This window comes from Ictalurus furcatus, chromosome 21 (assembly GCF_023375685.1).
Source record: "Ictalurus furcatus strain D&B chromosome 21, Billie_1.0, whole genome shotgun sequence".
Classification (NCBI taxonomy): domain Eukaryota; kingdom Metazoa; phylum Chordata; class Actinopteri; order Siluriformes; family Ictaluridae; genus Ictalurus; species Ictalurus furcatus.
Window position 1 is genome coordinate 16,354,015 of NC_071275.1, and position 16,035 is coordinate 16,370,049.

The window sequence follows — 16,035 nt, forward strand, 5'->3', positions numbered from 1 at the left end:
GCGTGCGTGTGTGCGTGTGTGCGTGTGTGTGTAAGTGGAGTGTAATGATCCATGGCTGTAGCTGGAACCTAGACGGAGAGTCGGATGTTGATGAAGTTGTGTGGCTTTGTGCTTGTTGGTGAAAAGACAGGCGTCAACGATGGAAAACACATGAACACACACCTGTGGCCCGCTTTCACTTCATGTCTCTGCTCTACTGTATTAGTCATAGCTAGCAGACTGGAGGAAAAGAACTATAGCGATAAACACATTCACATTCTCTCTCTCTCTCTCTCTCTCTCTCACACACACACACACACACACACACACACACACACACACACTGAATGGAGTATAACTTGCCGGTTTTGCCTGTGTTCTTCATTGACGTCTTGTTGGACGACTCCGCTTCAAAGCCGTCCAGGATGAGCTCCTGGTACTCCATGGAGACCCTGGTATCCTGGTCAGCTATATTGATCGGCGATTGGTTCCTCTCTTGGCACTCCGGATAGGCCGACGCCCATCCCGTCTCGGGTCCATATGCCCCTAAATGAGAAGACAGACAGGAAATCAATCGCATGTCATATCTCACTTCTCAAAAACAACATAAATAAATAAATAATAAAATGAAATAAATAAATCAAAAAGCTTTCAGTGTTACAGCAGCGTCAGTCAAAACAGCAGACAAACTGGGAGTATTTTCATCTGTCTGCCTGTCTCTACTCTGCCTCAAAGACCTACGGGGCTTGAAATATATCGATTAAGCCATCACTTCAAATTCGAGACAATTCAATCAAAAACCTGCGCATGATACTGTCTTTTTACCATTCACGACAACCTGCCAACGTTTTCTGACAGTTCTATAATCCCCAGAGAGACAGAGAGTGTGTGAGAGACATCTCTGCCATTGTATTTTAGGAACCCTAAAGCGTGCTTGTCTGCAAATGCGTCTTTTATCTTACTTAAAATACAAAAATAAATGTATAAAGTTCAATTCACGATACATATGGTTCTCAGCGTGGGGTCTGTGAGGTACATGGAGACTTTATTTCGGTTTTTAAAGGTGGTCATCACTGTATTAGAGATGTAGCGGTATGAAAATTTCATATCATGGTTATCAGTATTATCACGGTGTTGTTAAAATGTGCAAAAAGTACTGCTACACACTGAATTCATTTAAACAGGTTTTATATTTGACTATAAAGTGATGGACGGTTGTCACTAGGCTCGCCGCGATCATTTAGTTCAGTTAGAGAACACGGCGGAAGGCAGTGACGGCGCTCGGGAGAATTTCCGACCTTCCAAGAGGACCAAATCCGAAGTGTGGTCGTATTTTGGATTTGATAAAAATGCTGAGGGAAACTTAATAGAAGATGGTAACCCTGTCTGCAGAGCTCGCCAGAAGAAAATTGCTTTGGTGCTTCGTTGGCGCTTTTTCCTGTTTTCCCCCTCGCTTTTAAATCGCTTAGGAATGCCCGTGCGGCCGTGTGCATTTCACTTCCGCTTCCGAATTAGCGGCAATTCGCGCCATTATTATTCTTAATGAAAACAACTACAAAACAGTACAATGACAAACTCGCTTTTATTAAACCAAATCTTCCTCCATCGTCTTGTCAGTCAGCTCGTACACGCTTCCTGTCAGTCAGCTCGCTTCACTTTCGCCACGTGATAAATGAAATCTGTCTCCTGCTGATCCGTACTGCGACTCCGACTCATTCCGCTCATGCTGAATTGAGCAGACGCGTTCGGTTTTTAATTGTAGCGTCCGTTTTCACGCTCAAAAAATCAATGTCGCATGCTGCGCCTGCGTCAGACTCATGCTGGGCGTGTGTGTGTGTGTGTGTGGACGGCTTTTACCACGAGTTTTACAAATCACGATAATCGCGCGCCGTTTTAATGATAATTAAACGTGACACGGTAATACTAACCGTCAGGGAATTTTACAGTGAAACCGGTAACTGTTTCATCCCTACACTGTATTAAAGTTAGAGTTAATTCAATTGAACGAAATGGATTTCATCTTAAAGCTTAAGGGCTGCGCTGTTAGAAATAAATAATCAATGACATGAGTACCACAGCGATTTTCAAAGAATGATTACAATAATAATAATAAAAAAAAACGTATCACAGAACATCATATTTTTTATCCATTAATAGTTACGTTTAACTTAATATGAAATTGAAATTAATACGATTTAAAAAAAACAAAAAAACAAACAACAACAAACTGTAAATCCTTCTGTCCCGTGTTTGAAAATTTGACTGTTACAAAGCACCAACGCCGGAGACTCCTTCCATAAATGTAATAAATATACATTTTATGAACAATTACAGACATATAAAAAAAATGAATAAATAATCTGTTCATGTGGAGCGTCTGACATACTGCGTCCCTGTTACTATAGAAACGATAACGTACTAGAACGTGCGCATGAATATAACCCTTGTGGCTTGAACTAGTGCTAGAGCTTCTCTTAGAAATGAGAAAGATAATGAACTCCTTATGACCCAAACAGAATCAAGTATTCAACAGTGCTGCGGTATAATATGCTATTCATATATACATCAGAATTATGAACACAATATGAGTGGTTGTGGATCAAAGGCTCAGGAATTAAATGCTCCAAAAAGAGAAATCTGGTGTTAAAGCCTAACGTGGCTGTTCTTTGAATAGTTTATGGTCTGTGTTATGAAACAAAAAAAAAAAAAAAGGCTGCTTGAAAGCACATCACATCATACAGACAGACGCCGTGACCTGACTTTGGAGTCACCTTCACTTCATGCAAACACTCTGAGCAGCGGGTGAACCCCGGAGTGTAACGGGACTCGCCCTGTACGTCTGCCTCCCTCGAAAGTGCAAGCTTAATTGAAAGCAATCCTCAGCTCTCTAGCCTTTAAGATGAATTTGTCTGCAATTACCAGAGCCTCCCGCGCATCCGGGCCAAGCCCTAATGCCGCCTTCATCGAATTAGGAGCCGTCTCTCGTCTCCTTTCGGCCCGGATATAGCCATGGGCGTATCGATTGGACGGGCCCGGGTTAGATCCGGAGAGACTGGGAGCTCTGAACTGAGGCAGGCCGAGTGTGTAATGAATGCACCGAGGAACTGTGTGCTAAGAGATCGCTCCCTGCGTTAATGCTCCTGTAACACGGTTAGAGAAAGTGCAAACGCAAACCCAATCTGGACCGCGATCCGGAGAGAGAGAGAGAGAGAGAGAGAGAGAGAGAGAGAGAGAGAGAGAGAGAGAGAGAGCGCGAGCTCTGGAGACGAGACGAGACAGAGTTAATGGGAGAGACATAAACCGTCAGGTGTCCCATGAGAAAGTTAGTCCTTCTCTCTCCTTCTACTCCTCCTTCACATCTGATCTGAAAGAATAGGAGCAGGGCACATCTCAAATGCAGTGGCATTTTACTCAATGTCTAACATCTAACATTTCCACTCGCAGGGCCCTCGGAGGGATTCGTGAACATGCAGCAGCAGGGACGGACTGAACTTTGCAGACGTAACGCTGCGACACTCGAACCGAAGAACGTGTCGAGGAACACACAGTGTTTACAGACCCACTTTAGAATGAGTGTTTCCACTACCGCTCTAAACTGAACTGCACGGGTACGTCACGTACTGCATGCGCGGTTACAGACGGACCGCAGCAGTACACACTGTATTACAGAAAACACTGAAATATGCTACAGTTAGGTTTACTAGTGGAATGCAACACAGGAAGGAGAATTACATTTTTCCCATAAGACTTTCTTCCGGATCCTGACCGCTCCTTCAATAGCTACACGTGAAGCGTCCGATTTTAAAAGGTCGTTTTGTACAGAAATGAAATAAACAAGACTGTGAAGGTAGCTGTTGTTAAGTTTTCTATTAATATGGTATTAACCTCGAAAGATTCGACTGTATTAGAATTCCCGAGCCAAGGCTGATTCGAATGCTTATATATGAGGTTGGGTCAAATGAAAACCTTCTACAAAATCTCCAAGTTGTCCGGATAACTTATAAATAAAATAAAATAATAAAAAAATCCTGTTTCCCTAATAAGAGTCACAATTCATTTGACTCAGCATCGTATTTAAATCCCAACAAGACCTTCTGACTCCTTCTCATAGCATCACATGATCTCTCACCCTGTCTCCTCCTAAAAATATCAGCACGTCCGATCACGCCCTCACCCGAACACGTGAGGACCGAAGGAGAAAAAGTACTTTTATAGCCGTCTGCTTGTTTTGTCGTGTAATTTTGCACGTCCGGCTCTGTGTAAGTCTTCGGAGAGAGCTCGTGTTTTTTAACACAGCAAATATTAACAGTGCAAATGCGAAACACCTTCATGCCATGCTCGTGCCCGAGGGATAATCTGCTTCTCTCTCAATTAGCGGCATTCTCTCAGCTGCACACAGGCTGGCGACCCTGAAGCTGCCCCCAATCGACAGGAAAGAGGGAGAGGCCATGGTGCAATTTGCGACAACAGCAAGCAGCTGTTCGTGTGGAAGTTTCTTTACGGAACGCTTCGGAGACGTGTGGCCAAGGCGGATACCGCCATGCGGTACAAAGACGTTCTGGTAATGAAGAGGCAGTAAAAAGGAAGGAAGGAAGGAAGGAAGAATGAATGAATGGATGGGGGATAAACTGTCAGCTTGTATAATACCCCATCATTGTTTTTATCGTCATTGTGATTTATCGTGGTCATTGTTGCTGCATTTAAGACAAATGCTCCTTCCTGTTTCATCTTTCTTGGTGAAAAGTTGAGGGGTGTGATGGTGCAGTAGTTTCTGATTACTGATTCTGATAATCTGTGCCTTCCATTAGTTTATTTTGTACCTTACGTTCCATATTTGGTCACAGCTTCCAGTTCTCAGTAATGCTCTCTCTATCCTGATTGATTCCTTGCTTCCTACTTGTGGTAACAGTCTCTCTCTCTCTCTCGCCCTCTCTCTCTCTCTCTCTCTCTCGTCATCCTCCATATTTATTCAGTCTATAGTGAATCATTTCAGTACTTTTGCCATTTTGTTTCAGGACTCAAGAAGCAGGATCAGAATACCCTTAATTCACCACGCTCTCCGTAGATAACAGGTCTCGTCTTGTCTTTATCCCGTTTCCTAGTCTGGAGCACTCTCTATTTTTGCGTGTCTGGTTATTGATGAATTACCGCAGCCGGTGTCTTGAGCCCTGCCTGGTGGTTTCAGATCGAGATTAGTGAACAAAACAAACAAACAAAAACAAAACGAATGGGTGGAGTAAAAAAAAAAAAGAAAAAAGAAAAAAGAGTGGGCGGAGTCACTTGTTTCCTGTTTTTTTTTTCCTCCATCACTCTACTTAACCAAGTCAACTGTTTGGAGCCATCTTTTCAGTGTCTGAGCCTTATTTCCTAATTACTTTTGCTTTGGACCTTCTTGCTTTCTTTGTGTTGTGAGGCCTGCACTTTGTTTTCTTTATCTCACACCCTCTCGCAAGCGATACACTACAGCCTAACAGACACTGACGTTACATCTTAAAGAAGTGGCACTGTTTGCAAAACAGTTTGGCAGAAACGCAGAGAGACTCCTGTTCGGCTGTGCCTGCTTTAGCACAGACTCTTGGCCTTGTGACTGAACTGTCACTTGATCCAGAGAGAGCGAGAGAGAGAGAGAAAGTTAGGAAGAGAGAGAGAGGCAGATCGAGCGAGTGTGAGCAGCAGGTGGGTAGCAGTGCACTCAGTGTGGATATCTGCAGGATTTATTGCAGCTCCATCCATTAGGCCTCTGGCGCTGGGTCCATTGACAGAATGGAGCTTTTGTAGAAGTTTCTTCGTGCAGCAAATAAATAAATAAATGAATAAATATAAAAAAGTGCCCTAATCTGATGGACACACTGATCCAGTGCACACAGAGAGAGAGAGAGAGAGAGAGAGAGAGAGAGAGAGAGAGAGAGAGAGGGAGGGAGAGAGGGTAGTGCATGGTGTGATAGCTGGAACCAAGAGAAATGCTTAGATGTAGAAACATTGTACAGTTATGTAGTGCATTTGTAGCCATTACTCAGTCAGTAAGGGCTTTCTGTTCACTTTTACTAGAAGCTAGATGTGTGCACTGGGACAAAGTTGCACATGTGGGTCATTTTTTTCCCTACCTGGACAAAATTACAGCAACAAATTAAAACGCCGCCAGGAGCAACAGTTTCAAACCTTCACGTTCTCGTACTATTAGTAGTGTTAAAATAGAAACTTTTTTTTTTCCCTTTAAGCAAATTTGATTCGTGTTTGCCTTGTTAAACCCTAAAAATAAGCAGCCTGAATGTTGCAAGTAAATGTAATGGCCTTAACTCCATTTGTTAAACAGAAACACCCTCTTAATAGTTTTGGAACAGTAAGAGTGTTTTGGTTTTGTTTTTTAAATTCAGGGACCGAGTATAGTACTGTATGTGGCGACAAATAGAGCCAGCTTCAAAAAATGAGTGGGCGGGGCCAAGGTTTCTATAAAAAACGAGTGGGCGGAGTCACATGTTCTATAAAAGTAAGTAGGCGGAGACAGCGTTTCTATAAAAGTGAGTGGGCGGAGCCAAAATATATATAAAAGTGAGAGGATTAGGCACAGGATTAAAATCCTCACACATCTTTACTAGAAACAGTAAACGTACTATTAACAAAAACAAACACGCACAAAAAAAAACAACAACAACGGTAACAGATGTAGTAAATTATCTCAGTACATGGGTATTTAAAAAAAAAAAGGCATTTTGCAGGATTTTCTAACCAAAACATCTGTCTTACTCATATGCAGCACTGTCATCGGCACTAAAACAAACAGATAAATAAACTGGTAACTAAAAATCATGGCAGAAAAACGTCAAACCGTGCAAATGAGAGGTGCTTGGCAGAACGGAACATTTTATTCTGAATACGAAGCCTATTGCACGCTCGAGACCCAAAACCCTCACTACTACTATTCATGCAGTTTTATATAAGTGGTGCTTTGCCTCAAATACCAGCCCCACTTACTCTGATTACATCAATAATTCAGCCTAATGACTCAAGCAGCCTACACGGCCACGCTGGTGATGGGATCAAAGACACCGAAGCAGGCGCATGCTGGGAGACAGAGGTTTACGAGCACATCACCGTCATCACCAAGGACACGAGCAGCATGATGCCCATTACGCACATCACAAACAATGTGACCAAAAATATTCCGAATCAAGCGGCGCCGCAGACGCAGACCCGGTGACTGGCACGATTTCAAATCATTACTAAGCAGCGAGAATCTCTCTCGCTCTCTAAACTGGGATTTTTAAAATACAAACATGTATCGCTGGTGTACGATTCACGGCGAGGAACGTTACCGAAGTACGCGATGAGATGACGCAATGTTGGATCTGTTGTAGCCGGGATGGTCGTGTTTTTTCAAATACGTTACCGTTTCTATAGTAACAACTCACTCACTGACTTGATCCGTGTAAACAGATTTACAAAACATTCGTCGATATGAAGCTTTCTGGGACGAGAGCTTCATTTAGCATTATTGTACCAGAGGTAAAGCTGGAACACCCAGAGGTAAAGCTGGAACTTTTACAATAGCGTGACTTAATCATCATGATACAGACCGTTTCTCAGTGACAGAACACGCTACATTATCTTATTATGATCCAAAGAGAGAGAGAGAAAAAAAATAGAGTGAGGGAACGACTCTTGATAGCTACTCTAGCAGTCATTTCACCGCATTTAACGGAACTGTAAACGGATAAGACGTACACCGTGTCGTTCTTCAACTGATAAAAATGAGTTCGAATTGGTATAAGACGAATAAAACACTCCTTTTATGGGATGTCCGGGCATACTAACACGAACTCCACTTCATCCCTGATTATTCTCCTATAACAGCACGCCCCACGCGTTTCATTCCTTACACAGCGACACTAAGCTAAAGAGCGGCGATCGAATCGAAATAAACACTGCTCACAGATCATCAGGGTCTATAGTTCGAGTGAATTTTTAGCTCTTTATCCCAAAGAAAACGAAATAAAACATCGATCTGTATTTTAAGCTGTAAGTTTTCAATGATAGAATAATGAGCCTGAAATGTTTCAAAGTTATTAATGAATTTATTATTTATTAAAATGTACTGCATGAAAATATCATCATTCATTCATCTAAAGCCCACAGAGTAGGACATTACCTTATGAGCATTATATATACTGTATTTTTGTAACAAAACCATTTTTTTTTGTATTGCTGAAGACACTTACAAACTTCTGTGTACATCCATAAACCGTAATCTCCTGGACTTTGGATAAAAGTATCCGCTATATAAAACAATATAATTCTAAGAGCCACAGCAAAAAAAAAAAAAAACAACAACAAAAAACCAATACAAAACAAATATATAAGATAGCTATCAGCACTTTTTGGAAGAAAATTTCTGCTAGAAACGCATTTTATTGTGCAGTAAAACAGAATCCAAAGAACCGAAGGTCATGTTCTGCTGACTTGAGCGTCTTTCTAACAACGTGTGTGTGTCAGTACGAAGTGCATTTAGATATTTTACGAGCGATGTAGCACGAACACCTGTAGCCTCAACACATCCGGATCCTTAAGGAATGTCAGAGAAATCAGAGAATAAACGTGTCTCGTCCCGCAGCACCCATCACCCCTGCTGTCGCTCTCGCTACGATCACCTCGGCTATGACGGGTGCTACATGGCGTTAGCGGTTTGTTGTCTGAAGAGCGGAGGTGGATGAGCTAAAAATAGCCGGTCTCATGCAGTGTCATTCTGTGTTAATTAGAGACGGCATGTATGTGTGTGTGTGTGTGTGTGTGTGTGTGTGTGTGTGTGTGCGCATGAATTGTGGGTTTGGACCTCTTCAGAGTGAGCGTTGACAGGACTGGCTGAAGCTCCACACACTGTCAGAGCACATTTCACAGCTGTCGCACATCAGATCATTCACTCTCTCTCTCTCACACACACATACACACACACATACACAGTCTTAGTACCCTTGTGGAAACTTTCCACTGAATGAAGGAAACAAAGCTTTGATTATTATTATTATTATTATTATTATTATTATTATTATTATTATTATAAAGCCAAATGTCCCCACAAAGTCAAAACTGTCAGATATTTCTATCCTCCACCGACCACCTACATGCACCTCCACACCCCACCACACACACACAAATGAAAGAATGACACAAGGCATTTTAAACTTACATATTTTGCATAAATATGACAAGCACACAACCCTAAATCCAATTTGAGACAGACAGACAGACAGGCAGACAGGCAGACAGACAGGCAGACAGGCAGACACACACACACACACACACTCTTCCCACCTCAGACACTCATCTCGCCTGTCCCTCTCACACTGATACACCCTCTGCTCCACAGAGACTGATGCTTTCTGACCATCAGATAAGCAACACTCCCTCTATCCTCCACCCTCCACCACACACACACACACACACACACACACACACACACGCGCGCGCGCGCGCACACACGCGCACACACACATTAGATAACATCCTCTTTTGCAACTCACGGTGCCTCAGAGGAACTCCGGCAAACGCAAAGAGCAAACTTTAAACACATTAACAAATCCTCTAGGTAACACTCCAAACTAATTATGTAATCATCATTAATAACGGCAATCTTTTAGAAAATCAGATGGTAAACAACTTCCACTTACGGAGAACAAAAAGGAAGACGTTAATGGTACTCTCTCTCTCTCTCTCTATATATATATATATATATAAAAAAAAGAAACCAAACGAAAAAAAACCCTACAACTCCCACCCTTCCCACATCCTCCCCCCCCCCCTCTCAGTATTGCAGTTATTTTAGCTACATGATGGGGAGAGGACTCATTAAGCTCATCTTCCAAATACATTTCTGCTTTCAGAAAGTAGAAAGGTGCCATTTATCTACTTAAACCTCATGTCAGCATTCAGCATCTCTCTCTCTCTCTGTGTGTGTGTGTGTAAACAAGTAACAGTTCATAGTTTGCCTCTTTAAAGCAGTTATTTTGTGCATGATACTAAATGCTTCAAATTTATAACAGCTACTTAGTGTTAATACACCGCACTTTCTACTGAATGCCAGTTCTACTGCTTTAAACCTTTCTTCAAAAATGCTTTCTCCTTTCATTATACCTGTAAATATACCCGTATGAACACTGCACTCCTGCTGGATTCGGGTGTGTCCCCTGGAGCCTCAGACTCCTGTTTCACACGGTACCCGATGTGGTCTCGCCTCAAGATGCTTTTCTGCTCAGCGCGGTTGTAAAGAGCGGTTATCCGAGTTACCGTCTGGCCGTTCTCCTCCGACCTCTCTCATCAAGACCTGTATCACTGCTGCCACGTGATTGGCTGATAAAAGATAACTGAATAAATGAGTAGGTGTACAGGTCCTACAATGGACTACTGCAAAGCCCACCTATAGTAACCTACTATTCTGTACTAATATGCTACATCTAAAGTAATAAAAGCACACAATTCTAACACAAGACACAACTGTTAGTTAGAAACAGTTGCCGGAGAATAACGATCACCTCGAATCATCCTGCTCGGCTCAAATCGTTGTGAACAGATCGTTTATATATAATCGGGACACAAAATGGAGTCTGTATTGCAACGTGCTTTATCGTGTGAGACTTCATCTGCATTATTTATACGACGACGGCTTTCACTGCAGCGCATCGTAGTCACCGAGGCATCCGACTTCATCTCACTGCGCAGGCAAATTAATAGAATATTGATCAAAATGACTTGACCCAACCTCATCGTTTGTACAGATGTAGACGTTAAGCTCGTGCGTGATTATAACGCATCAAAATAATCCGAGAGTTCCCCTTAAACATCTGGCTAAGCAGCACATTAAACGCAAACGTGACCGAATCCTAATTCAAGAACTACTCTACCACGGGAGTGCGCAATAACCGTTACACAGCGCTCAAGATGGTCAGGCAAATTCATTATAAGTAAATCCTTACAAATTTAAATATACTAATATCTGTCAACCTTACGTGACCGCGCATATGCCTGCATTCGATTTTTTCATTATTCGCTGCTGTCCTGGGGTTTCTCTTTTCTGGAGATAAATAAAAGATAATGAAAGCCCCTTGAGCAAAATAAGAAGAAATCTAATTCTAGCAACACTTCAAACGGGCTTAACCGAGTTATAGCGGGAAAACAAAAACAACGAAACGTTCGGCGAATTAAAAAAAAAAAAAAAGAAAGAAAAAAGTGCAATAAATATCCAGAAATCGTAGCCCTGTCGGTAAAACTTCATTTACTGAACAACGGCTTTCTGTCTCAGAGACACGCTTTTCCTCCCACACCACCAGCAACGGCCTGAAACTGTGCACTCGTTTTGAAGATATTGATAATGATCATGATCTGATGGAATTTGCTGGCTTTGCTGTAGATCGCGAGAGTTTCTACGCAACACGGCATGGCTTGATGATAAGGACAGCGTAATGAAGATGGGCGAGGAATACGCTGACCCTAATCGATTCAGGGGTCAATAAAGGTCAGTTACCTGAACACTGGAGTCAATAAAGGGTGGTGTTCAAGATAACGTGAGCAGTTATTTGCTATGGGGTTAGGATTCACAGGCTGCGTCCGAAATCGCGTACTCTGACAGTACGTACCGCTCGACCATTGAAACGGTATGTACGGATCAGTACTTGTGTGTAGTATGAATACGATCCCGGACATACTACATCCACCTTGCTGGCATTGTCATGTGACCTTCGCCGTCATCATAAACGCTACAATTTTAAAGGGACCACCGGATTAAAGCAACCGCACTAATGGAAAAATGCCCATCAGGAAAGTTAACTGATTAGCAATGTAATGTGGGCGGGGTTAACAGGCTGAGGTAAATTCGTTGACGTCAGAGTGGCTGGCTAAGGCATGATGGACATCATATGATGGAGTTTTCTTGTTTAAACCTTCAAGAAGTTCACAATTTATTCGGGTATTGTTAAACAAGTCCTGTTTAACTGAGGTTTAATACTTAAAAAGAGACGACGCGCTGTTTTCTGCCATTTTGTTTTTCTGAGCTCGTAGGCATCGGTCCCGTTGCATTGTGGGAATTTTTGACTCATGTAGAGTCCACCGGTTGCACACTGCAAAATCAGACGTACTACTTTTCGCATACCGTGTAGTAGGGTAGAACGCGATTTCGGACGCAGCCTAAGATTCCGAGATCAACGATAGCCTGCGTGGCGTCCGAGAAATCGAACGTCTGAGAATTTTCTCCGCTTTTTCGCAAATGAGTTATGACAGCGTGATGCCACAAACAAATCGACTGGGTCCAGTAAAATTTCATGAATCGATCATAAGGCACAGCGTGAACACAATCAGTTACTAACGAAACGATCCATCATCTCCAAACACACTCTTTCTATTTCACACCTAATAAAAGCATTTTAATCAATCTTATCTTGACTAACTAAGATGGATCGCGCAAGTACTAATCTCAGTGACTGGTCTGCTGCTTAGATGGACACACTTGGACGAGACCGCATTACATGCTCCCCTTCCTTTCTGAAAGCCACAGTAACGAACGAAAAAGCAATTAACTGTACGATTAAGACCAGCCCAAAATACACTTATAAAGTAGAGGTGGGTTCAGGGGAGGGGCACGCGCCAATTTCACGTGTGCATTCAGATGTGTCATTTCTGACCCGACGTGGCCACTGGCAACGCCTGCTTCCTGCTAATACACAGTTGAAAATAGATAACACTCCATTTGAGTTAATTCTAGTCGGCGAAGACGGAGGAGGCGGGGTTCTGCTGTAATCAGATAATGAATGCTACACTACTCTCCGCTCGATTAACAGCCCTCAAAGCAATCAGCGTCTCGCAACATCTGCACTTAGTCTGTTTGTCCTTCTTAGCTAGAGGGAAGGTCCTACAACACTGAGATCAAGTGTGTATTAAACATCTTGGCGGAATATTCCCCTCCATCTGTAGCTGACCTTCGACAGCTTGTTATACGTTCAACTCGTTTTGCTCATGGTGCACTAAGATAAACCGTGGTCACGTGACAGAAGACGGAACCAGAAGGAGAATAAACAAGCTAGCTAGTCGTTTCTGTAATAAACTCGACTCATTAGCGCATGGCCCGATAAAGTTTCTAACTCAGCCCAGCAAATCCATGTTTTAAATGAGCGCATCATCGTAAGGACTGGTAACTGATTTGAAGGATATTTAAAAAAGCTAGTTTTGTTTAAAAACAAACAAACAAACAAAAAAAACAAAACAAAAGAGCTCGGTTATTCAGCTGGGTCGAAAAACAGCAACAACGAATTCACAGATACAAACAGCTACTGACAGAACGTGCTAATAATACATAATTCTTCATTAGCAAGCTAAAAATAATCTGATGTCTCTTACCAAACTAATTCAAACAGGTTGAATTTTTTTGCAAACTACACTGATTTTCCCCCTCACCTTGATATTATTAGCGATTTCGTGCACATTCGTGACATATATTCCTAATTAATTCCAACTGGAGTAGTTTGGGCTAAACAGTAGTTTGGGCTAAAGGCACCGTATATATATATATATATATATATATATATATATATATATATATATATATATATATATATATATATATTTACTCCAGCACACTTTAACGTGAGCCGTTATCTAAAATGAGACCCATTTAAAACGACTGCTTTGCTTTCAGCCATGATGTATACGGGCTTCTGTTCTGTGTTTGATGGAAGACTGGGTAGCACATAGCACATAAACAGAAGAAGCTCGTGAACAGGCCTGCGGAGAACATTTTTTCGACCGGCCACCTGGGACTTCATTAACAAATGCTGACGTAAAAAGCCCTGATCCAGAAACGGTGCATTTAGCTCGGGACGCTGTGTGAATACAGACTGTTCTGCCCAAACCAGAGCGAACAGCTGCCGCCTGTAATGTCCTGCAGCATTTAACAGATGCAAAGCTTTCCTGCTTGTGCCAAGCTAATAATATGGCTCATGATTGGCTGATTGCTTTTTATGCACCTTCCTTTGGTTAGGACCAGAAATGAAATTTCGGCGATCCGCAGCGATCGAAAATGCATTCTGATCTGGATTGGGCCGCTGTATATGGTAAACTTTTTTTTTTTTTAATAGAAAAAGTTGTGCGCTAGGGGAGATGGAGATAATGGTGTGGGAATCTGCGATGACTAAATCGGGAGAAAATTGGGCTTATATATAAAAAGGCAGACTAAAAATAAATTGGTTTAATAATACACAAACGAATGCAAACAGAGACACCATCTCCCAAATGATTATCAGTGTTTATCAAGTCCAAAAACACACAAGTTCAGTGATTACCCGGATTAACCTGGGACCGTTTATTCCCCCCCAAAATCCCATAGTCTCGCTGCAGTATTATTATTATTATTATTAGCTCTCTATGCTCCACGTTTAGACGTTATCCATACCCTTGCAGCCAGTTGCACCAGATCAGAAGTGGCCTAGTTTAAATGTACATTAATAGTTTAAAAGATTCATTTTCATGTGATTCATATTCATGTGATTCATTTACATGTGATTCATTTTCATGTGATTCATTTACCTTTTCTCTTCTCTCCTCCCTTCCCTTTCCCAAATATTTAATTGAGAAGAAGAAAAAAAACAACCCCCCCCCCCCCCCCCCGCCTCATCATGGCTACTCAATAACTGTCGCTGGTTATATAAATATTATAAAACCCAAGAACAGGCACAAAAATTTAAGTGGGAAGTGTCTGTAACTCCATAAAGGGATGCCATTTATAAATAAATAAATACATACATACATAAATAATAAATAAATAAATAAATAAAAAATTCATCTAAGTTAAGAGCGTATACAATACCTGTCTTTGCATTAGAGTACCAGCAACTATAATATATCTACCGTTCGCATCAGCGATAACGTTAGTGGACGAAAACTGTAACCTTATGTCAATTAAAAATAGCGACCCCTCCTACTTTCAAATTAAAGTTTGAGTGGAAGACGTTTCAAATATGTAAAAACCTTAGATCTCTTGACAGGATTACCTCTGACGTTCCAACAAATAAATCTTAAAGGCGTGCCTGTCCCAGCCAGAGTGGGACCCCCCCTCCCCCCACAACACACCCAAAGTCTCCATAAAACAAAGGGAGACAGCAGTGTTTCCCGCCAAGAGCTGTCCACAATGTGAAAACAACTCAAAGAGTAAGAGAAAAGTAAGAGAAAACTTTTCTCTTACTCTAGTAAGAGAAAAGTCCCCTACTGACTTCAAATCTGATAAATAGTCTGCGCACTTTAACAAATATAATGTCCTTACCTTTTAAAGACTTGTAACAAATAATATAACACAGTGTAGCACGTAAAGATGAGGAAACGACATTAACGAAATGAAATAAACTCTAACCCAGTCAGAGCATCAAAACAGAGAAGCACATTAATACAGAAGTAAATTTAAGAGTGAGTCCACAAAATCTAGACGAAGTAATGCACCGACAATATCTTCAATAAGAATCCGAATTCTGTAGAGCTGGAAGGCCGAGTGCAAAAAAAGAATAAAAGTGAAAAAAACTCCACTATATAGGTGATGCAGTTCACCCCGATATCAAGAGTTTAACGTAGTCTCCTGCTTCCTCCTCTGAAATAAAGTCCTTCTGGACACCGCTATATGTAACGCGAAGCCGAGCTGGGTGAAGTATTCCATAGCGAGCGCCCTCAATACCACGAAGTTGACGCCGAACCTCGTTAAACGCGGCCCGGGCCCGGGCTGTCTTGGCTGTTTAAAAGATTAACAGTCGCACCAAATGACACCTTCAATGTAGACTTAAGTTTAAACTATATACTTACCTGTACGTACGTACAACGTTCCTCGTTCTGTACTACACACAACCACAGTTTCGTTGTGTCCAACAATGACAATAAAGCTAGTTCAACGTATTTAAATGCAGATTAAATCTGCCTTTTTGTGGCTCTAGTTTGTTGTTAACCCGAGTCAACACTTTATTGTACATCCTTTTTGATCTCGCTCATTTAGACGTCTCGATCTTGGATGAGTTCTCAGTGTGAGAATTACGACCCAAA

The 16,035-nt window shown here is 41.8% G+C and overlaps 1 protein-coding gene across 2 annotated transcripts in view; it reads right to left on the reverse strand.

Moving 5' to 3' along the window:
* ptprga (protein tyrosine phosphatase receptor type Ga) overlaps positions 1-16,035 on the reverse strand; it is a 298,438-nt gene that overhangs the window by 115,901 nt on the left and 166,502 nt on the right. For both annotated transcript variants that reach the window (XM_053652631.1, XM_053652632.1), the window contains exon 3: positions 343-525. In XM_053652631.1, coding sequence (XP_053508606.1) covers positions 343-525 — 183 coding nt within the window. The remainder of the gene's footprint in view (positions 1-342; positions 526-16,035) is intronic.